Genomic DNA, 26084 nt, shown 5'->3' with positions numbered 1-26084 from the left:
TTAAAAATTAAAATAATCTAAGTAAGTATAAAAAAAACTCAGTTAAAAAAATATATGTATAAACAAACCTGTCATTGTCATTTCCATTTGTATATCAATGTATTCAACTGTATTATATATAACTATTAATGTTTTCGACCAATGAGTACTTGATAATCTTAATTTTTTAGTTTCTGAGCGGAGCGATAAAATTTTCTAAATACTCGTTTTGAGCTGTTAACGGACATTTTCAATTTTCAATTTTATTTATAAATGTCAATAAAATGTTATTTGTTGGGTCAAAAAGCTAAAACTTACTATAGTAAGTGTAAATCTTCTTTTTCAATTCTATAGGAAAAAAATGTTTTTTTCATGAAATTTTACGATTTCTCCGGAAAATCCCAGTTTTTTTCCGGAAATTACAAATGACACAAAATTTTCCCAATTTGTATCCCTAATAATTAATAAGAAATAATAATTTAGGTACAGTCTATCAAAAACATGGATTTTCAAATGATCATAACCTTTTAGAGTTATCAGTTGCAGCTAATCTATATTATGTTCATAGGTCAGTCATTAAATCATGATACGCAATATATTATCCATATTATACTCGTTCTTGGGAAAATCCAGTCCGTCGACCTTAAAGTATATAAGAAAGTACAAGTCCGACGAACGATCACAGTAGCAACCTGAAGATTACTGACAGTATTCCATCGTCCGATAAACTCGTCTTGCGAAAAACACTTCACGTTCACTAATCAACAATCAACATGAACCGTCTGGTAATTATTAAAATTTATACCTACCTAAAAAATTATGTCGTTATAGGCGAAGTGTAATATGTAGGTACTCCTAAATTCCTAACTATACTAGTACCAAGCAACCAAGCCTGTACCTATACGATTATTAGTGAAAAAACCTGAATGCTATATTCAAAATATTAATGATATGACACGAGTATTCTCGTTCTTCGATAGTAATTTTAATGAATCAATAATCATACATTTTAATAATACACAAATATATTATGGTATATTTGAATATTTTCTATTTAAATAATTATTGTATACTTTACAATATTACTAACCTGACCTATCACCAAGTACACTTTTCACTTAACATTCTGTATTTCTGTCTATATTGTTATTTTGTGAAACCATTAAATATGTGTCCTCACCGCAGGGCCTAAAATTGTATGCAGTAGCACACACATTGTGCAGTAGCTAATATTAAATGTTGCAGCACCAAATTTAAAAGTGTGCAGTACTTATTTTCGGCTTTTATACATTTTTATCTGATTGATATTCAATATTGATTATTGAAAATTACTAATTAGCGTATTTTATTCGTTTAAAATCCTTAAAACTAAAAATAATACCGACTACACCATATTCTGGGCGACATAATATAATAAGTATAATAAGAAGCTTTTTCGTTTTTAATTTTAATATGTTTAGTCATATAGGTATCAAGGACTTTTATAGAAGATTGTCTATAACTAATTATAAATAAGTTCCTAGCAAAAACAATTATGCAATGAAGTTATATGTGGTATGTGCACTACTAGGTCTATGTTCATTATTTTGAAATATTTTAGTGTGGAATCAGGTTTGCAGTAGCAGAATATCTTAATTTTTGGCCCCGCCTCACCGTAATTGCCTATTTTATACGTATAAACGTTACTCGCTGAACACAATAATTTAGATACTTACCTTGTATAATTTTGAATTTTTGTTGTACGTCCAAAAATACAATATTTATTATATTATATATAATATTTGATATTGATTACTATTCCTTATACTTCATACTTACCTACATTTTACAAATATTACAATTTAAAAGTACGTTAAAAAGTGTATAAGAAACAATATAATACTTTTGCCCTTTACAAATATTATTAATTTAAAAAAATAGTCAATAGGTACAAACACTACTCATCACTCTACAATAACAATAATAATAACTTAATATAAATATCAATACAATTTTATTCGTTGCGTCAAAAGTCTTGAAAATATATGCAAGGGGCTCCTCACACATTGTTAAAATATTAAAAAAACATCGTGGATCGTGATTACAGTAACTCTGTGTGTGCCCATAAGATAGACTGCCCATAAGATATTTGGTATTGAGGTGGTTTTTGGCTGGATAAGGTTTTACGACAATTACTTTGGTGTGCCATGGAAGTTTAATTTTTTATAAGTCCAAGTTGTTGATGACTTTTTTTTAGATCGATAAAAAAGAGAGGCAAATGTGGTTTATCGGAAAAGCGCTTAATATTATGAACGTGGATGCGGATATGATGTCCCAACTCGCCGAGAGAGCGGAAATAATGTCTCGAAGTAGATTACGAATACAACCCGTGTTTTTCAGAAAAATAAACTCCGAGGAAATTTTTTAAAGACGGTCAACAAGGCTCTAAGGATAATACAATAATATTATTGTTTTTATTTGAATATTACAATCATTTTGGTTTTTATCAATGCGGAAATGGTTTTTTTTGCTCTAATTGTTTAAAAAGTATAACCACCTCGTTTATGATGTTTGGTATTGGTACACAGTGATTTATTTTCATTTATTTATATATATTGAGTAAGCAACGTATAAACTGATGTCACTGAATTATATACCTACTCTAAATACGTACCTAGATATCAGTACACCAGTACACCTATTATGTGATTTAAATAATTTACTATAATAAATTTCATAACGTATAAGTACAACTATTGACTATATTTATAGACTAATAAATTTGTGATATAAATGCATTTTTCTCTCTCTTCTAGTCAATAATATTGGCAATTGCCTTTGTCAGTTACTCACTGGGTGCACCGCAAAACATTTCTGAATCGCAAAATGGAGACCAAAATCATGGCCTAGAGCACGGCAGCGGCCAAGGACTTGAGAAGTAAGTAGGACTCCTTCAAAGTACACGACATTTTTATAAAATATCTGCTTTATATCCGTACATTTATATAATGTTTATTCTCCTATTCATACACCAAAGTATTACTTATTACTACTTATTTTATAAACTATATTTTCGTTATTTTTAATTCTATATCATGTATTAATGACCTCAGTGAATAATAATACCGTCAATTGTCTAAAAATTCACTTATTGAACTCAAATTATTGTCTACAAATCGCAATATAACTAACAATTATTAATTAAAAAGAATTTAGTTCTTTATATTTTATATCATATTAAAAAAATGTTTTTCTTTTTTTGGGGGGTTGGGAACAAACAATAATAGCCTGTGCGCCCGAAATACTTCGCTACACACCGACTCTATAACTGTATACGTATAAGTGACGTGCAGTTGTAATATACTGTAGTTCACTCGATACACGGTAGTGTTCTGGATGTGAAATAGTAACTTAAGTTAGAGTAGATGTTAGAAATCATCACCATAAGCACATTCTCTACTCTCAATAAACAATAATTTATTGAACAAGTAAAATATATACTATTCTTAATTATATTTTATCGAGTATAGATCAAGTGATATGTAGATAATGATTTGTAGTCAATTAGTGAATATTTAGACGACTAACAGTATCATTAATGTAATTAATAGATCATAGGTATAGAATTAAAAAAAAAAAAAAAATACATATAAGCGAATACAATATAGAATACAAAATAAGTATACGAGATATCCCTTATACATAATTAATATCAAAATAATCGACTTCTAAAAAAACACTATTTTATTGGTTTATAATGTTCAATTCAATTCTGCTATTAAAAATAAAATCACTCATGTCTGTATTAGGTATTGTTTACATGTGTTTGTATTCCCCAGGGTTAAATAAAATGGGGCATTCTTTCCCTTAGCCCCCCAAGCCCCTTTCCCAAATTGTGCTTATAATTATTGAGTTTTTGTAAATTCTATTGTAATAGTAATTAATGTCAATATACTCTTATTGAAAATAATAATTGCTCTTCTTGTAAAAATATAATAAATAGACAGGACAGATTTGAAAACGGAAATGTAAACGTTGATACATCCACATCAGATCCCAGCGAAATAGGGGTTTTCGGACCAAAATCCAAACCCAAACCTCCTGGTGGTGGAGACCGGGCCGATAAGCGCATGCCTAAAACACCCAGACACCGTACTGCAGCGTGTGTTGCAATGTGTACAGCATCTTTTTGTGTTTCGGGAGAGGATACTGCTTCATGTGTGACGTGTATGAGTGGATGTCCAAAATAAAACATTATGATTTGATATAAGTAGTTAAATTGTAAAATTGATATATATTTAGTATTTTGAATAAAATTTTTGTGATTTTTTTGTTTACGAAGAATGCAATTTTAAGCAATTATATTGTAGAAATCATTATAACTTGTACGTACAGAAATAAATGGAAATTTAATACATATTCGTTATTGTAATTTGTATATACAATTTTACCGGTAGCGCTGAAAACATTCGGTCCACAGTGTGAGGTACCTTTTAGTGGCTGTCTCCCGACTCCCTACAACTATGCTATAGGTTAGAAATTAAATTAGTTTTAATATGCTATAATAGTTTTTAAAGAGATTATTATTAATTTTTAAATCTTTACATAGAATAATGTCAGTATTCAAAGAGCTTTGGGGACCAAAAGATTAATTATAACATCTAGATAAAATATTTATACAAACATTATTTTTAATTCTAGTATTGCAATTATTATACTTATAACATTTCTATGTTTATATACAATTTATAATAAACATTTTTTCAATTAACTTAAAATAATTAAATACATATTCTAGAAAATTGTATAGCTAGGTAACTTTAATATAACTTTAATTATTTTATTTACAGTTTTTTTTAGTTTTTTTAGATGCAAATCCTCAACTCTAAATACTATAAGCAATAATTGATTGAACAAGCAAAATGTAGGTATAGGTACTATTCATTATTATACTTTTTAAGTATAGATCAAGTAATTTGTAGACAATGATTCGTAGTCAATAAGTGAATGTTTAGACGACTAACAGTATCATTAATGTAATTAATAGATGATATTATGGAATTAAAAATAAAGAAAAAAAAGCTTATAAAAATAAATACATATAAGCGTATAACCTAATATCGAATACAAAATAAATATACAAGATATCACATATCCATCATGGATATCAAAATAATCTTCTTCTTAATAAAAAACTAATTTTTGATATACAATGTTCAATTAAATTCTGATAATAAAAATAAAATTACATATGCCTGTCATATTTAACTAAAGGAAAGTGTTCTACAATTGAATATGAAATATATTTTGACTCATTGAGACCATAGGCGTAATTTGAGTATTACATTTTGGAGGGGGGAGATATTATAGTTTACATGTGTTATGCCCCAGGGTTTAAATAAAAACGGGCGACGATTGATTCTTTCCCTTAGTCCCCCAAGCAACCCACCTCAATTTGCATTTATAATTATGGAGCCATTGTAAATTCTATTGTAATAGTAATGAATGTCAATAAACTAATATAGAAAATAATAATTGCTCTACTTGTAAAAATATAATAAAAAGACAGGACGGATTTGGAGATGCATCCACATCAGATCCCAGCCAAATAAAGGATTTCATACGCTTTTATATACCTAGAACAGGAATATCCAATTCGCAACAGCCAAAAGACCCTAAAAATCCCAACGGAGGAACTCTCGATGGTCTAACGTATCCTAGAATCTGTGCAGTAGCTTGTGGTTCGGGATTGGAAACTTACCCATGTTTGATGTGTATGAATAAATTTCTAAAACAAAATAAAATAATTTGATATAGTTAAATTGTAAAATTTATATATATTTAGTATTTTGAATACAATTTTTGTTAATTTTTTTGTTTACGAAGAATGCAATTTTAAGCAATTATATTGTAGAAATCATTTTAACTTGTACAAAAATATATGAAAATGTAATAATGTTATTTTAAATATAAAAATGCTATATTTTACATAACATATGTTTTTCTTACGCCTGTTTTGGCCATACATTTACGCTATTCATTAAAGCACAAGACAGGACCGAGTGGACCGTATCAATTATCATAGTTGCACTTACAGCTGCTCATTTTCATACCCTTTGTATATGCTGACGACTGCTGTGCTGTTCCATGTTGTCCACGATCCAAAGTATTCGGTGCATACTTAGGTGACCAAGGTGAACTTTAATTAATTTAACTCGAGGTGACTTACAGGTGGTAGGTAGTGTTATCTCATCTTCCAACCTGAGTAGATAATTGGCCACGAATGGAGCATGATTTAAGATAGTTTGGCGGGGCGCACAAAAAGGTTTTATCTGGTGTTCATGACTTGTTATATATGCGGTAGTCAGGTAGTCTGCCGGTGTCGCGACTGGCTAGGAGTTGGCGACGCTGTCCGCCGTTTAGTCGTCTCTACCCGAGCCAGTTGGGTCGAAACACAAAAGTATAGTTAATAATAAAAAAATAATAATAAAAAAAGTAAGAAGCGTCGCCATGCTAGATATACAAATAAAACTCGAATCAACCAAGTTAAGAAAGCTATAACAAAATACAAAGCAATCAAACACCAAGAAGGTGAGCTTTAGAGGAGAACTTTTTTAACAATCGTAAGGAATCCGATTTTTGATATCGTATTCCTATCGTCCAATATCACAATGTAAATTAACACGGTTTTTAACTTTTTATCGATACGGCTTATTGAAGCGGTTTACAACAAAACTACCTATTATAAAAATTGTAGCGAAGAACATTTTTAACAGTCGTAAGGAATTCGATTTTTGATATCGTATTCCCATCGTCTAATATATCGCATGGTAAATTAACAAGTTATCTTCTTACTTTTGATCAATTAATTATTTAACTAATTAATTAAAATATCATAGATCATGCTTCTTACGATTGTTAGAAAAAATTCTTCTCTACAATTTTTATTATAGGTAGTTTTGCTGTAAACAGCTTCAATAAGCAGCGCGTATTACTTGAATTATTCAACTATTTGGGTATAATAAAAAATACTAATTATTACGATATCGGAATAAATAATAACTACGTATATAAGAAAAAAACCAAAATTAAATCAAATGTTATTCCATTTAGTGTACATTAGAATATATTGTACACAAATATGTAACAATTATTACAAATTAAATTTCATATAATAATTATATTATAATCATTTGAATAAATTATTATAGCAATAATTAAAATAACAATTATGATATCGGAATAATTATGTAAGAAAAAAACGGGAATTTTTACACAAAGTCCGTTTTTGAGAAAATCGATTTTGGTTTTTGGTGCGACTCTAAAACTAATGACTGTAGGTACATTAAATTTTGACTGAATACTTATATTAGCATTTTCTATTCACCATAACATTTTCCAAATATTTTGACTTATTTTGAGCTGTTTACGGACATTTTCAGTTTCCATTTTATTTTAGTTTTTTTTTCTATAAATATCAATAAAATGTTATTTGTTGGCTAAAAAAGCTTGAAAATTTAATAGAAGGCTCCTAGGTTATTGTTTCAAAGGCAGATGAAAAAAATTAAAAATCCTTAGGCACGGTTTTTATTTATAAGCATTTAAAGTTCAAATATTGACAAAATACGGAAAAATCACGAAAATTATCAAATTATTTTGAGTTGAGAATTCATAAAAATTTTTCTTTTTCAATCTAAGATTCGAAAATGTAATACAAGATTATCCATAAGTTTACCTACCTATATCAAAAAAAAAATGTCTACAAGAAAGTCAAATTAAATTTTTATGAACGTTGGAAATTCATATTTTTACAACATTTGATATTCACTCGATTTCTCATGTAACGATTTTCTTATTTTGTTGTAATTAAAAAACGTATGACTGTAGATACTGAAAATTTCACTGAATGTTTATATTAGCATTTTCTATACACGATAAAATTTTGAAAACAATTTGATTCTTTTTGAGCTGTTTACGGACATAGTCAGTTTTTAATTATTTTAGTTATTTTTTCTATAGATATCAATAAAATTTTATTTGTTGGGTAGAAAAGCGTGAATATTTAAAGCTGCTGATATATCGTTCTAATAGCAGTTAAAAAATATTAAAAATACATAGGCTCAATTTTTATTTATAAGCATTTAAAGTTCAAAGGCTGACGTTTTCGCTCAGAATCGTTTTTCTTATACAATGATATTATATCATTGAATTCAAATTTAACACCATCCATTACCGGTGTTTCCGAATTGCGGACAAAGTGACAAAAACCATGTGAGTTGTGGACGAAATCTAAAAAGGTAACATACGAATTGCGGACACAAATATAAGATAGGAAATTTCCTATTATTATTTTTGATATAGCGATCGTGGACGTTGGGAAATTATTGTTTGATATACAGGCTGTTTCAAAAACATTTTTACCACAAGATCTATAAAAACTATGACGATAAATAATGACGATAATCTACAAATATTTTATAAACAATTTTCTCCACAAAATTAAAACAATAAATAATTCAACAACATTTTAAAAATAACGATTGCTCTTTTGCAAGACACAAATATTTCTAACCCCACCTAGCAATTTTTTTGGTAGCTTGTCCTAAGTCCTGAAAAAGTGGTGAAGGGAAATATTTGTGTCCACAACTAACGTGGTTTTTATTAAAAAAAGCTCTGTACGCAATTAGTATTATGACAACAAAACTCGTGTCCGCAATTGTTATGTTATAATTCCTGACCTAAATAATTCGTCCGCAACTAGTATGTGTCCTCCATTACAGTGACCCACTTGTGACCTACTGTACAGCAGAGCGACATCCACTTACCCACCTTTTTTTGATTTACCTCCCTTTTTATTTAATTCCTGATAAACGAGTTTTGGATAAGTACCTACCTACATAATAGGTACCTGTCCTACCTATTAATTAAAAACTATTTTTAACACGACGTATTTACTTATTATTTTTGTCTTTTAGTTTATCTAATTTTGTATGATTAAAATATGTTTCCTTTATACCCAAATAATTTTTATGTACCTACAAATAATATAGAACTCAATTTTATTTTAACAATAAATACTTTTATTAATACAGTGTTGACTTTATAGATGGGTAGTAATAAATTAACTGTACATTCAGGTGAATAATTATAAGATTGCAATGATAGATGTAAGATGTAATATGTTAGATGTAAGATGTAAGATGTATTGTTGATTCATCAATACGATGCTGGGTGGACTTGAGGACTTCTCATGTTCAGCGACCGGCGTCGACCCGTTTTGTGGCACAGCGGAAACTTCGTATAGGTGACCGTTCGACAAAGACACTGTAATATTATTTGAAAAATATTATTTCTACTTAATCGTTATAACTGGGTATAATGAGTTTAATATTATATTATATTACAATAAATATTAAGAGGACGCCACACTCCCGCGTGTTGTCTCCGTCTTACAAACGCGTAACATACCAAATGTACCCTCAGCAATTCAAGTTTTATGCCGTTAGCTTAAAAATTTAAGTGAATCGACCTATTATGAAACTTAATCGTAAGAATATTATCTGTGTTTTGTTGGAAGTTTTTTTACGATAATTCAGTTTTTAGGAAAGTTATAGCGTGTATAATAAATGTAAATTGACAATGCTCATAAATCACTGAAAAACTGAATTATCGTAAAAAAACTTCCGACAAAACACAGATAATGTTCTTACCATCAAGTTTCATAATAGGTCGATTCACTCTAATTTTTAAGCTAACGGCATAAGACTATAATTTCTGAGCGTAAATTTAGTATGTTTTGCATTTGAAAGACGGAGACAACACATGCGGGTGTGGCGTCCTCTTAAGTACCTATATTATTAGCTTCTAATAATTGGGACATCATTTTTGTAGATATTGATCCGGACAAAATGATGCTGGCCAAGCGCTATGCCACGGTTTATGGCGTACCTATTCGATGAAATTGTTGGAGACTCTTTCAAACTGGGCAATCTGATAAACGGTGACGTGATCGTTACTTCGCGGCCATCATAGGGTAGACCAGAATACACAAAAATGTAGGTCATCGGGCTGTCGGCTGTATGTATGATAAAGTCCTGGAAGTGGAAATTACAATAGCCTCTAAAATGCTGTTACACCTCAACCTTAATAAAAACAAAGAATGATTAAAAAATGGCAACGGAATTGGCCTACAAATCTGAAAATAAGTTTATGGACACATAACTTCTCAACGTAATATTATGACTGATCCAATAATAACTTTCCATAGGCACATCAGACCTATATATGTGCGACGGCTGCTCACCAACGTATCGACATCCACCAGATAACTTTGGTAAGTTTTCAAACTATACCGCTCATTCTTGCGGAATGCTAAAGAAAATTAATTTATTAGATAAATATTATACTATAACCATTTTTAAATATAGACGTTTTCAACTCACAGTTATGCACATGGATGTCGACCGGTTTGGGAGCGACGTCTGATACGCCATTGTTCTAATGAATTCAAACATAAATAATATATTATTATAATATTTTTATATGTGTATAGGTACGGTTAGGTATATTAAATTAATTAAGTAAGTACTATATTAATATAGTCTATTAATTATTTTTTTACTATGCTTTTATTGTATTAAAATATACACAATGACTTATAACTTACATTATTGGACCGGACATACAGCAACGTCGAGTTGAGGTACCTGTCCATAAACACATTTTCATCAGCAAAATATAATATAAAATATAAAGTAAAGAAATGCATAAAGAAAAAACTGTATTTATTCATACAATTTTGAAATCAAAAACATTAGAACAAGATAATGCTTTCTTGATAAATTAAAAATATTTGAAGATTTTATTTGTCATATTCAAGTGTTTTTTAGTGCATTAAATTAGATTTTAAATTAGAGCCCCAATAATAAGGTATTAAGAGGATGCCATACCCGCATGTGTTGTCTTCGTCTTACAAATTTTATGCTCAGAAGAACACGTGTAGGCCCGTTAGTTTAAAAATTGAGTGAATTGACCTATTATTAAATTTAGAAGTAAGAATATTATCTGGTGAACCTCGTGGGGTTTTTATATAGTTTAATTTTAAAACATGATATGAGTATTTTAATATTGTATATTGTCTATGCATTTTGAAATACTCATAACTTGTTTTAAAATTAAAATATTAAAAAAAAAACCCAACGGGGTTGCAATAGATAATATTCTTACTTCTAAATTTGATAATAGGTCAATTCACTTGAATTTTTAAACGGAGCTACATGTGTTCTGCTAAGTGTAAAATTTGCTATTTTAAAAATTTGTAAGACAGAGACAACACATGCGGGTGTGTCGTCTTCTTAAGCGTGAACAAATGCAAATAACTAAAAACTATTGTTGTAGAAACTTTTTATCCAGAAAAAAAATGTAATTATTAATTATTATAATTACTTAAAAGTGATGGGAAGTCTGGAAATGTATATTTTTGGATACTTGATTCTAAATTAATAATTCGAAATCCAGCCTTGGTGAAAATGTCTTTTATTTCATCTTGTGAATACACATTTTGTGACATACGCTTTATATCCTATATACAATGTGTTGTAAGTTTATTATAACAAATAATGAAAATATAAAATAATTAGGTATGATATTGTAAAATTGCATTTTTAAAGGCATCATTTTAATTATCATATACAATACATTTACAATGTAATAACAAAACAAAAACAGTTTGTTTTAAATTTTTATATAAATATTGTAAATAGTAACTAATTTTAATAGAATCAAGTAAATTGATTTTTTTTTTACTAGATACTAAGTCTCCATATAAATATTTATCCTAATATAAATTTATAAAATGGAAAGTATTTTTATTGATAGAAATAAAACCTAAAAGAAAAAATAACATAAATATATTTACTTTAATATATATTTGCCATTATGTATCCATACATTAATACAATTCAACCAATGGATTAATTAACATGAAGTTAACCAGAATTTCTCCACCACTTTTCAACATTAAGTGCATATTCAGCAAGGAATCAACTTTATTATGAACCCAGTGAAAGCGTAAAAATGAAAATATTTTGTTAAATGTGTGCGAATAAAAAGAGCAGTCATGGGTATTTTCTATATCCAAAACTTTGAAATCCATCTTGGAAGATCCATAGGTTTTTTTGCAAATTCTACCATTTCTATTGATTTATCAACACCAACCTAAAAAAAATAATAATATAAATACATAATACTTGTAAAAAATAATATTTTGACCAACTTAAACTAACCAACTGATTGATTTTATTCTTTAAAAAAGGATAAAGAATATCTGAAGTAACATCACCTGGTCCACATCCTAAGTCTAAAACTATTTCATTAGATTTCCATACCCTTTTTTCTATATATATATTTGAGATATCTCTGGCATCCCTCCGTTGCATACCATTATCTTTGATATACTGCCCTGGGCAATGCAGGGATGGGGACAGTTGGGCCCCGTGATAAGAGTTGGGTCCAGTGATAAGAAATTATAATTGATAACCTTAATCAAGAGTTCGAATTCTAACCTCAAATAAAAAAATTACAAATTAATACCAACCATCAGGGATTACATACCAGGGCTATACCAGGGATTTAGCAGTGACACCAATACGAAATAAGTCACGTCAGTGATGCCATGCTAGCGGCACTCGTCGCTACGCTCCTCGGCGCCGTCGCTCCGCTCCGCTAATCGAAAATATCCCCCGACTTGCTGTGCAACACCACATCAAGTTGGTCACATGGTAACCACAGAGTAACCGCCGCATAACCACTCATACCATATTTGGACAAGTGCTTATCTCTCAATTTTAATAATGCTGATAAAATTGGCTGTTATCAGGCGGGGACCCAACTGCCCGATGCCCGGCAATGCATTTCAACAAACTAAATATTTTCTCACAAAACATACTGTTTTATGCTTGGTTAAGTGATAAGCACATTAGGGTTCAAGATAAAATACCTAACAGACCTTAATCATGTAATTTCCAAAACAAACACATTATTGTGAAGCAATATGATTAAATTTATGCATAAAAATCTTCCACCTATTTATATTTTTATAATCTTAATTAAATTTGTTTTAGAAAGCCTTTTCATAAATTATATGTTAGTTAATCTGATCAAAGTACAGACGTTGCCAGATAAATTGAGACGGCGGCGGAGGTGCGATAACGGAAAACCAGTGGTTCTCCGTATTTGAATATTATTACCGAAAATACATCAACAACCCACGTACATGAAGATGGCCCCCCGACTTTGTCCAAACATTTTCAAAATTATTGTAAACAATTGTAAATTAATTGTAAATAATTGTAAATTACATTTGCAAATTTGTAAATCAGCAGATAACTTATAAATCAAAAAACAAAAGTCGGGGGGCCATCTTCATGTACGTACTTATTGGCTACGTCGCTACGACCTATTGCATATTGGTTTTACATTGATGTGTGTTTTTTTATTTTATTTTTATGTCTGAACATCTGAACACTTTACCCCGTGGAAAAAATCCTCCAATCATCAACTCTGATGGAGGCTTTTGGTAGTTAATTGGATCTAGATTGTACTTAGGAAATTGATTAAGAAATAAAATATGAACATTAGATAAAATTATAAAAATAATTGTTTAATAACCATGGTTAGGTTGGACCAAAAAGTTGGACCGTCTCCGCTCAGAATCGTTTCTCTCAAATACCTTCAAATATTATTTTGTTTATTTTGACGTCTGAAACTGCGCTATACTTTTTATTTAAATGGCGATATATATACGTTTATAAGAAAAAAAATTGGAAAATGTAACTATTTTCGAACTTAGGGTTTAGCGACATACTTTTTTCGAACTTGGGTGTTGGCGACAGTTTTTAAAACGACGTTTAGGTTATTTTCGTCTACGTTTCTTCATTAAAAAATAATCGTTTTGAGTTACACCAAGAAAACAAAATCGGATTTATCAAAAATTGGTATTGCCTCGCTCCGAATCTAAAATAGCGAGAATCAATGTCTACACATACTGTAGCCTGTAGGTATTATTTTGATTTTAATGGATAATTATTATAAATAATACGTTTTCTTCTAAATATTATTTATTTTAAAACTTGTATTTAGTATTGTTTTTTTTTATTATGGTACACTAATTAGTCATAAATCATAATATAATAAAAATCACACAACATCCCACCCACCCACTCGCCAAATTATGTATGTTTTGCTGAAGTAACACATGGACTATAGATCGCCGCCACTGGTGTCGAAGGTGATAAAAATCCGTCTATAAGACTTATACGCAATTTAGTGGCTTAATACTCATAATACGTCAATATCATAGTCAATAGAGTAATATACTATAATAAACGTGGTCCAGGAGGAGGCATTATTCCGAGGAGGAGGAGTTCTGTTCCTGTTATTGCAATATATTATTTAAAATTATTTCTTTATTTGTCTATTTTAATTATTACATTCTTTGAGTTTATTGTTATTTTAAATTATAATAACCGTATCTACAATTTAAATTATGTTATGGTGAACGCTTCCTAGGCTGCAGGTACTCTTTGATCGTTATAATACTACCTATATCAGTATTGGTAGACGATTTTTCTGTAGTATTCTTTTGTTCGGCGTGAACATTTTCTGCTGTATTCAGATCTGGGAAAGCTATGTTTTGCACCAAAGTTTCAATAGCTAACCGAGCTTTGATTTTTTTGTCCATTGGAAGTGTGGATAACATGGGTAAAAGACTCAATACAAAATGTTTGTCATCAGAGATATTTTCGTCTTGATTCGTAACCTCTGATGTCACATTGACTAAAAAAAAAAAATTACATAAATAAAAATAATAGTTCTAAGTAACTAAAAATAGAACAAAGTTGATTTTGATGAAAACTGGTGTTGCATAATTATTTGCGTGTTCTGCAGTTTAAATTAGCTTTTCCTAATTCTTTAGTAATAGTCGTCAATCTTTTTTCAAATAGTTTTAAAATTGAAATTGTATTATGTTCAACTAAGATATTGTACGATATTAATATCTTAGTCTTATCGAATCTTATAATTTATAAATATTAATAATTATAGTTATACTCAAACTTTTGTCCACGCTCAATCGGGCTTCAGCCATTAAAGGTCTTTCAAATCCTTTTTGAACACAAATATACCATCCATCATCATGGATTGTCACAGGTTCGATTATCAACTTGCCACTTAACAATGTCACCTGTATGTACCAATATGTTAAAAATTTAAAATTATTGTTTTTATTGTTTATATCAACAAACTAAAACAGTAAAATGTATTAATAAAGTACCTATTGTGATTGTATTGAATACACAATTAACCAAATTAGTTGTATGTAACTAATTAAAAGTTACAAATATTTATAATTTATATTACCTAATTCTCAAAATACAATATCGATGAGTAAAATGTAAATTGATAACACATACTAAATTAAGAACAACAAAAGTTTCAATTATATACATAATAATCATAATCTCACGTCATTGTCATTGTCCATCTTTTGAAATTGTGAAAGATCCACCGTTTCTATGTCTATGTCCATTGGGTTTGTACTATTCAAAAAGTACCAGTCAATTTCTTTATTGCCGTAATCAAAAGCATGGCAAAAAAACATTGCCCTGTCTCCCGATTTTAATGACAAATCTCGAGGATATTCGAAAGAAAGAGGCTTTTTGTTTTCATCATCTGAAATCGAATTATGGCAACTGATCAAATATTTAATAATTTGCTAATCGTCAATACCGTAAACAGCTACAGCGAATTGGTATTGGATTGAACCGTATTTGTTTTTCACCACGCACGTATAATTGCCAGCATCTGACAATTTTGCAGGCTTTGAACTGTACTCATTATCGATAGCTCCAAAACCTTCAATTATTGCTTTTTTTTCAATGAGTAATTCGTTATTTTTAGACCAAGAAAACTCTGTATCACTTGTACCTGCAGTTAAACATTAGGAATTTTAGGTACCTAATTATAAATTATTTATAACACATCCAATAGTTATTGTATTTATTTATGATAAACGCCTTTTTTAAAGTGCCCAAAAATATAATTATGTCAAAAATGAATAATGTGAGCACAAATTAAATATAATAATATATTTCACGTGCATTAGATGTTCTGAACCGTTTTGTAGATATTATTATACACACCACGTGGCTCAACACAACGGATTACGTACCTGCGTTTTCAGTTTTAGATTCTGAGCAGAGTGAGGGATCTAGTGGTTTTACAATGGTGTTTATTTTTTTAATTTTTAATTATTTTTTTTATCTTGTATACAAAATGTCTACCAGTAGAAGTGCTTCGATTTCAACATATCGTATTTTATCTTTAAGCAAATTGGATCAAATGGTACTTTAGAGAGGTCATTTTTCGATTTTCTCAATAATTATTAAATGTCACGGGAAAAACCACCGACAAATTACAAAAAATCGCTAATAAAGGATTTTAATTTCTAATACTTTGTTTATAACCATAGAAATGAATAAAAATAACAATTTTTAAAAAAAAAGCCGTTTGAGGTATGTTTAAGTTTATCAATTAATTATTTTGTTAGGTAATAAAACAATAGATAAATATAGGTATAGTTAAATATTATAATTATAGTTAATTTCATGAATATTTTATAACACTTAATATAGGACATGGTAACACTGTTGTTTATAAAATATAATATACGTATGGTTTATGAAAAATAAAATAAAAATATAATGGAATATGATATAATTTATTGACTATAATTGCTATATTTTTGTGTATAGAACAATATAGAAAATTACCTATAAAGTAATCAATCGTGAAAAATTAAATATAATATACCTATGTATAAATGTATAATAATAGTTTATGAACCATTATATAATAAAATAATAATTACACAAAGTACACGATGTAGGTATTGTCCATTTCATGAAATGGATGTCCATATAATGTATTTTCGTCAAAATTCACGATCTGGACGAATTTCACTATCTGGATATCCAGTTCATGAAATGAGTGATTTCACTATGTGGATGCGACATATTATACATAACTTACAGGCTATAATAAAATATAATAATATCCCCCACCCGTGCATGGCAGATACCTATACGTTTGAAATGTGCACTCTTAAAATCAATAACTGATATGAAAAATAAAAATCATAAAATTAAGTTAAAACACATAATACCACTATACCCAGTGTCGTGTCTAGTATAATAGGTATGCTAATATGAATATATTTGTCAACAATTTCAAGTCTATGTGTTATTTTTATTTTTGAATTACAACAAAAAAACGATTTCGTTTTTTTAGAAAACGTTTTATGCGTGAAAATTCTCGTTTTTCCAAAAAAATTCTGTTAAAAACTGAATTTTTTAGTTTGACCTCTCTAAAGTACTAACTAGGTTTACATTTCTAATAGAAACCACCCTTTAAAAATATTTAAATAAAATACACATTATTGTGAAACCAGTGCATTCATCTCTTCACTGAGAAGCTAAACATAGCCAAATATGCTATTAATTGTTGATAAACAGTTTGATATCATTCAAAAATCTATAAATGCAATAATACAGATTTTTTAGTCGCAAAGAGAATATTATTGTTTATGAAATAGATACATTATCGCTTACTCGTGAATGGACAATTCAGATGTAGTGCCCTGTTTACAGATAACGGTACATCCTCCGTGAAAACTTTCTGAAACTTTGGTTTGATTTTTCCATGCGGTTCCCTAATATAATTTGTAGTTTTCAAAACAAAATCACGCTTTTTGGAAAACGTTTCGTTCCCGTTAAAACCATTCATTATGCAAGAATATTGTCCTTCATCGTCGAATCTCACATTTACTAAAGCCAACCTATTTATAACCGTTTAAGACAATTATAATTACAATTTACAGATACCTACTCGTTTAATTATTGTGTAAGTATCGAAGTAATTATATAGGTACCACTGTGATGTAGACAAAATTTCAGTTGGTAATACCGCAAAATGTCTATTGTCTATTTTTTTCCATTCATAATCATCGGGCTCATAGCCTTCAGAATAATGACATTTTACTTTTAAATTGCTACCTTTTTTGGCCAAAACAATGACATTTTCTTCATCTAAAAAGAAAAAAAATGCAACTGTTTAGAAAATATAATAAATAGTGAAATCATGCAATCGTAACAATATCTCTATATTATGGGAATATGAGTATTCATTTGAATAACGTTTCATTTTTATCAATCATCATAAAAATGAATTTAATATTGTAATTAGTCAGTTTGATATCACTGATATCAGATAGGTTACCTATGTATTATTTTTTTCGATTCTGAATTAATTGCATATTCATTTTTGAATTACTATATAATAATATTATTATGATGTTTGTACTTTGTATAAGAAAGGGTAAAGGGTAAAAAAATCTATTTATAGTTATATTTATATTTAAATGTCATATTTATTAGGATATAATTAGAATAATTGGTACGCATAAATATTTTTCTGAAAAAAAGTCCCCCGCGTCTGAACTCAATTCAAGCACTATGTATACGGCACGAACTAAGATATAATGTACTGGAAACGAGCAGCTTATCACGGCCACGAATGTATGTACAAGAGGCAAAGTGCGGGGGTCGCTATGTGTTCCCGGAGTTCACAGCGCCCTCTGCATTTAACACGGACTAAGATACAAATTGTCTAGCCAAATAAAACCACCGGTAGCGCTGAAAACTTCAAGAACAGTGTTCTTATCAGCTAAGTGACACCTTTTCGTGGCCGTCCCCCGACCATGTCGTTTCCAGTCCATTATATCTTGGTCCGTGGTATACGGTATACTATTGATCGTTATGATTTGAGTTATCAAACTTTTCTATAATCTGATATATAACTACCTACCTAATGACTTTGTTATAGACCTATAAACTAATGGACAGCGCATTCCCCTCCGCCTTTGCCATCAATGCACAGGAATCATATAAGAGAAAGAAAGAAGAAAGAACGAAGAGAGAAAAGAGAGAAAGAACATGAAGTAGTAATCATAGACCAATGAAACTAACACTGTATTTACCCCTCGTACTCTTTTCTCTTTTACTCTATATCGTACCCCCGACGGCCTAACCTCTCTCTCTCTCTAAGCGCTATTCATTAGTTTATAGGTCTATGGAACGTATTTGTTCAATAACAATAATATTGTGTAGTGATTTTTTTGGTACATTTTTCACTGTGATAAAGTTTTTTTTTAGTATTGTGAGCCTTTACTAAGTTGTAATATGAAATACTGTTTATTTAACTAAATATTCACGTAATCTGCATGTAATTAAACAGTGAATTTAATTAATTAATTTTATACATAATACTTCTAAAAAACAATCAATTAAAACGTATGTGAACAATTATTATTATTGTACGAGTTTATGTAGATACGCAAAAATAAACTATTACTTTTTAATATTATATTTTTTGAATGAGATTTTCGGCACAATCCTTCGGTCAGTAAAAATATTACGAAAATTGCCACTGGTAATATTTTCAATGGATTCGGATGATCAATCATTTTTCTGAAATAAAAAAAATTCTTTACTTATATAGTTATATGGTGCAATAAATACAATGTACTGTGCATGGTTTTAATTAAATAGAAAGCATATTAAATAATAGATTATGATAAATTTCTATGTTTCAACTTTCAATGAAAGAAATATTCACATTTTAGATTCTGATTCAAGATGAGCGAATAGCAGTGAATATATTGCAGGATTACGTTTTTGTGCCTGCATGTTATCAGGTTTTGAAGCAGTGAAAATTCAATTTTCGGAGCTGTGGGTGGTATCTTGGAAAAATTAAAAAATGTTGAACATTTAATGCAAGATTCCTCATCAGTCGTCATAAGTTGTTTTAATAAAGATCAAAATTATTAAAGATGCATAGGCATTATTATTTCATATTCATTTAAAGTTCAATTTTTGACAAAATTCTTCAAAATCCTGAAAATTTGCATATTATTTTTCAGTTAGAAATTCATCAACACTTTTCTTTTCATAGCTAACATTTAAAAATTTGATAGAAGATTCCTCATAAGTTTTTCTACTTTTAATAAAAAAAATTTTACCGGAAAGTAGCGTTATTTATAGCCCTGAAATATTTTCGAATTTAACTTTTTTTAACTATTAAGTTTGATTATTTATACAAGCACTTGTCCAGTTGTCCACCTTTTTTTTAATATTTAAATTAAGATATGAGATACCTAGGTATTTGATATTTTTACAAAGTCTTAATATTTTAATTTTCTAAGTGTGATATAATTTTGAAAATATTTTAGATATTTTTGATCCATGTATAAAAAACTACTATACATAGGTAATAAATATTATGAACAACTATTAAGAAGATTAAAACCATTACAATAACAGAACTTTTCAAGTCCAATGTATTATTTTTAATATTATCAACACAATAATGGTGTTTGACCTAAGTAACATATAATGAAATTATAATACCAATCACGCCCTTTATTATTAAAATAAATTGATAGTTGTATAACATAATACAGATTATTAAGGTTGTACATGTATAATAAATAATAATGCATCAATGTCATAAGTGAAAATACTAAATAGCATTTGAGTTTTGGCAGCTGAAGCCCTAATGATATAGCATTTGCTTAAAAATAATTTAGGAAATGTTTGAGTGGGCTTAAACACTACCCCTCCTCCCCCCAACAACTATTGACGCCTATGAACCACATATAACAGAAAAACAACTTTAGGATTCTGAGCAGAGCGATGAATGAATTGATTTAACAATGATGTGTATTTTATTTTTTATTTTTTTTATGTCTGTCATCACCTTTTAGGACAGTAAAAGAGTAAAAAAGTTTTTTCAACAGTATATTTTCTGATAGGAAAGTGGATCTAGTTGGTACTTTAGAGGGTCAAAAGTAAAAATAAGGTCAAAATACGTAAAAATTACAAAACTGTGTAAATTATATAGAGTTAGAAATTCATAAAAAATGTTCTATTTAAATCTAAAATTTAGATACATTAAAATTTTTACTTAATGTTTAAATTTTAATTTTCTATACACCATACAATTTTGAAAATAATTTGACTCTTTTTAAGCTGTTTAAGGACATTGTCAGTTTTCAAATTTTAGTTTTTTTTTTTCTATAATTATCAATAAAATTTATTTGTTGGGTAATAATGCGTGACAATTTAATACAAGGCTCCTGACAGATTGTTACAATATAGCAGTAGAGGGCAAGTCACGGTGTCCGGAGAGATGAAGTGCCGCCCGGGCATGGCAGATACAGGTGCCTCGAAAAAATCTGCCAAAACCAAAAAACACGTGTTTAAACTTACAGTACCCTCCCCCACAGTAAAAAAACTACCCAATAGCCTAAGTTGCCACGGGTTAATAAATAAAAAACAAAAAAAATAGCAGTAGAAACAACTTTTATATCTAAGGATTGAAAATTTAAAACAAGGTTCCACGTAAATAGGTTATATATATAAAATAATTACTTTATTCACAATAATATCATCAAATAATATACTTAGTAATATCATAGACTGACTGACCGTCTTCGCTGAGAATCGTTTTTCTTTTACAATGATATTATATCATTGAATTCAAATTTAACACCATCCGTTACAGCGACCTACTTGTAACCTACTGTACAGCAGAGTGACACCTTTTTTAGATTGTATATCTAACAATATTTTACTATTTTTACCAATACATATATAAAGCTATTTTTTATTGTCAAATAACACAATTATTTTTAACAACTATGAGTACTTAACAAATTAATATAAAATAATTTAACAATGTACACACTACCTGTCTTCGTAAAATTACAATATTTTGAAGTTGCGTTGACTTGCTTGTGAATGTAAAGCGATTGGTATAACTATCATAGAATGTTTATGATTTTAATCACTATAAATTATAATGATGTATTAAGAGGGGAACTCTTAATGACGTGTGCGATAAATTCTAGATAAAACATGATAAAGTATTTAATAATGATAATTTTATCATTATTTTTCATTAGGTATAGACATTAGATAGTGTATATACAATTATAATTAAAATGTGTGTATTATGTATATTATTACATGTGCAAGTGTGCAACCTTATAGATTTTCTATTGAACAGGGCTTACCACCAAGCTGAATCATTTATTCTGGTTTCGTGTTTTGAGTGCTGGATGTATTTGGGTGTTCAAACACCGGAATAAAAATTTAAACAAAAGTTCAGGTGTGATAACCGTTATTATTCGGGTTAATATTAGATAATAAGGGTGGTCAGTAGTCTGGAAAAAACATAACTTTTGAAGGCTGAGTCCCCCAAACATTGTCAAGCCGAAAAAAAATTTAAAAAAAAATAAGTCTCGATTACAAATGGTTTTACAAAAAATTATTACAATTAACAAGTTATGATAAATTAATCAAGGTTTAGGCATTGATATGTACCATTAAATTACAGAAATAAAATTCCATCGAAAGTGTTGTTAAATTTCGTAAATAAAATCTTCTTAAAAATCTCAACGGTGGTACGCTTATTGGTTACACAAATAAAATATACATTTAGGGAACGGATTTTATTGTAAATAGGTAGGTACGTAATATTATTTTCTAATTGCAATGTAAACTATTTTACTTCCATAATTTTACATATTATTTTAATAGTTAATATTATATTATATTTAACAGATGTTGCAAAGAGGGTGTTGCACCCTCATGTGTCTTTTCGTCTTTCCGTCTTACAAATGTGTAACAACTAACTGTTTTGCGCGGGAAAAACCGAGAACGCTACAATCATAACTAAGAAACAAAATTTTCACCACTTAAAAAGAAGAACTTTGGCTGTGCAATATCGTTTTTACTTTTTCGTTATCGGAACTTAAAAAAAAGTTATTAAAGTTTGAAAAACATAAATAGTAATGGATTTTGAAACAATAAGAACTATTTTCGATATCAAAAAAATAAAAACGATATTGCACAACCAAAGTTCTCCTTTATATGTGGTGAAAATTTCGTTTATTCTTAGCTATGACTGTAGCCTTCTCAGTTTTTTCTCGCGCCAAGACGTTTTTGCTATGACGTGCGTGTATGAGACGGAGACAACATTTGCGGGTGCGACGTCCTCTTAATTATTCAGGTATTGATAGAATTTCTTATATGACGACATTGTCCATACAATTAAATTCATAAATTATTAATTAACAATATCTATATAGTCTTATATTATACCAGAATTTGAATGTGCTATGTCCCAAGACCCAAGGTGTTTACTGTTTACTTGCCTTCTGGAATTTGGAGAGACGAGAACCATCCGAAATCACAACTCATTAAAGGCAGGAAATGGTTGCGCAACTAACCTGCCAAGCACGATGTTCTTCCGTTGTTTACCAGAGTTGTTAGAGGTGGTCGGCATAAAATGTTCAAATACATTTCCAACAATATTATTTTGTATACATTTATAATTTTTTGAATGTACAAACAAAAATTGAATAAAATTGGTTTTATACATTTTTACATTGATTATCTACAACTCACTTTACCTACTACATATTATAATTTCCATTTTATTTATTTTAAATACGCTTTAATTATTTTTTTTTTAATATTTACACATATACTTTAAGGTATCTATACTTAGTGTGGAAAACATTTAATTTTGAGTTGGATCTGTTATGATTTTTTCTATTATATCATAATTACGGTTTAAAAAAAATGTTGAGTACTTACATTAATTATTATAATAGCCAACTCCGCTCGAGTTAAAATTTGTCTATTTTTTATCGTTTTCTGTTTGGCTTCAGTTGAAATATATGATAAATACAAACCTTTATAAACACAATTACAATTTACAATGATTACTTTTATTAAATAATTATCATAGCTAACAATCAAACTAGATACCTTAATTTAATTAACGTGTTGTACTATATTATGAACTGCCCTGATAAATAATATTATAATATAATTGCCACCTACCTATATCGATATTTTTTTAGATTTTAGTAGTTTTAATAAATGAGTAGGTACCTATTTTTGAATATCAAAATTACATCGAATTGCAATTGTAATTATTTTCCAATATTTTTAAATTCTAAAGTCATACGATGGTTAGACGATTATATTTTTTAGAACTAAAATTACCACTCCACGTCAACATGATTTGATAGGTGCGTACTTAAAATTAACAATATTGTATTAAAATATCTCGTAAATATGCTTCTAAATATAGAATTAAACGAAATAATCGTGTAAAAAAAGTTTGTAGATTTCCCTATTTAATCTAAATCGTGTATTCATGTCACAATGTGGTATGATCCCGATTGCGCTGAAATCGGAATAATTTTAAGAACATTCGTAGGTTCCCTTCATCAAAATTATTTTTAAAGTATATAATATGATTTAATTTAAACTATTTAACTACTTACTAGCTGGCTTCAAGGTAATTATATACTGGCCACAATATAACACTACTACCTTAGTAACTATAAATTATTTAATGTAGGAAACAAATAATTGTTTGAAACCAGTCATTAAGTGTTTAGCTCTTGTCCTGTTCACAGTTTTCTGTTCGCCGTCCGTATTTATCACGTCGTATATACTGCTGCAGATATGGACGCCACAGTAGGAACTGAACAATTCAAACAGTTGTATGCCAATGACGAGGATCGATCCATAGTTGACGTTCAGGATTTGGCAGCGAACCTCAAGATCACGGCCGCGGTCGGGTCACCGATACTGCAGCACCGCGGACACGCTGCAGAGAACAGTTGTAGTACCCGGTCTTCGCCAGAATCGAGTATTTCCTCACCCGTATACCTGCAGGACGTGCAGCCTGTGATTGGACCATCGTCGGAGGCACCTATTCGCGTGACATCCAATACGGACGCACTCGGGGAAACCATAGTTGACGTTCAAGATTTGGCAGCGAACCTCAAGATCGCGGCCGCGGTCGGGTCACCGCTACTGCAGCACCGCGGACACGCTGCAGAGAACAGTTGTAGTACCCGGTCTTCGCCGGAATCGAGTATTTCCTCACCCGTATACCTGCAGGGCGTGCAGCCTGTGATTGGACCATCGTCGGAGGCACCTTTTCGCGTGGCATCCAATACGACCTCGTTGATTGACGCGCTGGATCTGGCCGTCGACCGCCGGATCATCGCGGCGGCGGCTGTCCTGCAGCAGCGACCGATACGGCGCAGCGAACGTTTCCGGTCGTCTCCCGAACTGCGAATCCAGTCACCTGCAGTGTACGACAACGTGAAGACAGCTGTCCAGCCGGTACCTGCGGAATGCCCGGCAGCACGGTCTGTCGATCGGCGGAGGTCTGCCTGGAAGAGGACCAAACGGTTCGTTTGGAAGTCGTTGGTGAACATGGCACGCAGGGTTTGCTTTTGTCGAACCTCCGTAGACGTAGAGTAATAATATGTTCACCAAGTTTTCGACCTCTCCCCTACCGCCACCCACCTTAAAGTCTGTAATATTATTGTTCACCCGCCAACCGCCACGTCGTCCGTCCGATGTTTTTTGCTCCCGCGTGCACGCCGTTTTTCGCTGCACGCGTACTTCGTGTACCGTGCCGCCAAAATTACCATAGTCATCTTGTTTTTCTAAACCAGCGTGTTTTATAATGTACCTCGGGGACAGTATAGTGTCAACACCTCGTGTTCCTGCCCCGGCTGCAATCAGTGTTTTGATTTATTAGTGCGAAATCTTCGTTGTCAATACGCATTCGCGCGTATGCAGGGTCAACTTGTCCCAATTGTACTTGTACAACATTTGTTTTAGATTTATTATACTTACGGACCCCGGTACGATAACGCCGTGATTGTGTAAAACGGAACGTATGTAGTTCAACTATCCTATAAGTCGACCAATTATTTAATATGCTTATTCGACCGGACGACGGGCTCTATAGGTTTATATTATATTATCACAGTTTATTGGAAATTATGTATTATTATATGAGTCTAAAAAAAAAACGTATTATTATATTATGAGACTGCCGCCTAAAAATTATGTATCATTATAATGAGACTGCTGTCTAAAAATTGTGTATTATTAATTGAAACTGTTGTC

General features: G+C 30.1%; 2 protein-coding genes and 1 pseudogene across 5 annotated transcripts; 1 reads left to right on the top strand and 2 right to left on the bottom strand.

Annotated features, from left to right (window-relative positions):
* The first annotated feature begins 607 nt into the window (after positions 1-607).
* Positions 608-5945, top strand: LOC132945814 (uncharacterized). 2 transcript variants are annotated; one of them, XM_061015585.1, is made up of 3 exons: positions 608-764; positions 2775-2896; positions 5524-5945. In XM_061015585.1, exons 1-3 carry the CDS (start codon positions 753-755, stop codon positions 5768-5770), a joined length of 381 nt encoding a protein of 126 aa, XP_060871568.1. In that variant the 5' UTR covers positions 608-752; the 3' UTR covers positions 5771-5945. The 2 variants fall into 2 exon arrangements, with proteins under 2 accessions (XP_060871568.1, XP_060871567.1); XM_061015584.1 differs by lacking the exon at positions 5524-5945 and adding an exon at positions 3962-4377.
* Positions 5946-9021: 3076 nt separating this feature from the next.
* LOC132945697 (uncharacterized) lies at positions 9022-12476 on the bottom strand (annotated as a pseudogene).
* A 1927-nt stretch (positions 12477-14403) lies between these two features.
* On the bottom strand, positions 14404-21916 carry LOC132945763 (hemicentin-1-like). 3 transcript variants are annotated; one of them, XM_061015520.1, is made up of 8 exons: positions 21823-21916; positions 19426-19541; positions 17945-18101; positions 17625-17851; positions 15745-15942; positions 15482-15687; positions 15067-15199; positions 14404-14793 (listed from the first exon to the last, which is right to left on the bottom strand). In XM_061015520.1, the coding sequence occupies exons 2-8, from the start codon at positions 19535-19537 to the stop codon at positions 14507-14509; spliced, it is 1320 nt and encodes a 439-aa protein (XP_060871503.1). In that variant the 5' UTR covers positions 19538-19541; positions 21823-21916; the 3' UTR covers positions 14404-14506. The 3 variants fall into 3 exon arrangements, with proteins under 3 accessions (XP_060871503.1, XP_060871504.1, XP_060871502.1); XM_061015521.1 differs by having other exon boundaries at positions 21820-21871; XM_061015519.1 differs by lacking the exon at positions 21823-21916 and adding an exon at positions 19690-19804.
* Between the last annotated feature and the right edge of the window lie 4168 nt (positions 21917-26084).

This window comes from Metopolophium dirhodum, chromosome 5 (assembly GCF_019925205.1).
Source record: "Metopolophium dirhodum isolate CAU chromosome 5, ASM1992520v1, whole genome shotgun sequence".
Taxonomy (NCBI): domain Eukaryota; kingdom Metazoa; phylum Arthropoda; class Insecta; order Hemiptera; family Aphididae; genus Metopolophium; species Metopolophium dirhodum.
This window is presented reverse-complemented; position numbering and strand designations above follow the sequence as displayed.

Bases quoted from the DNA above. Each gene is read 5' to 3' on its own strand.
- LOC132945763 (XM_061015519.1), bottom strand. From the start codon at position 19,760: ATGCAGGCACAAAAACGTAATCCTGCAATATATTCACTGCTATTCGCT. The intron at 18,102-19,425 runs GTAATAGTTTAT...TTTTCTTTTTAG, and splicing joins AAAAAATATAATATTAAAAA to ATGAAGAAAATGTCATTGTT. The intron at 17,852-17,944 runs GTACCTATATAA...GGTTATAAATAG, and splicing joins ATTTTGTCTACATCACAGTG to GTTGGCTTTAGTAAATGTGA.
- LOC132945814 (XM_061015585.1), top strand. The intron at 2,897-5,523 runs GTAAGTAGGACT...TATAATAAAAAG, and splicing joins AGCGGCCAAGGACTTGAGAA to ACAGGACGGATTTGGAGATG.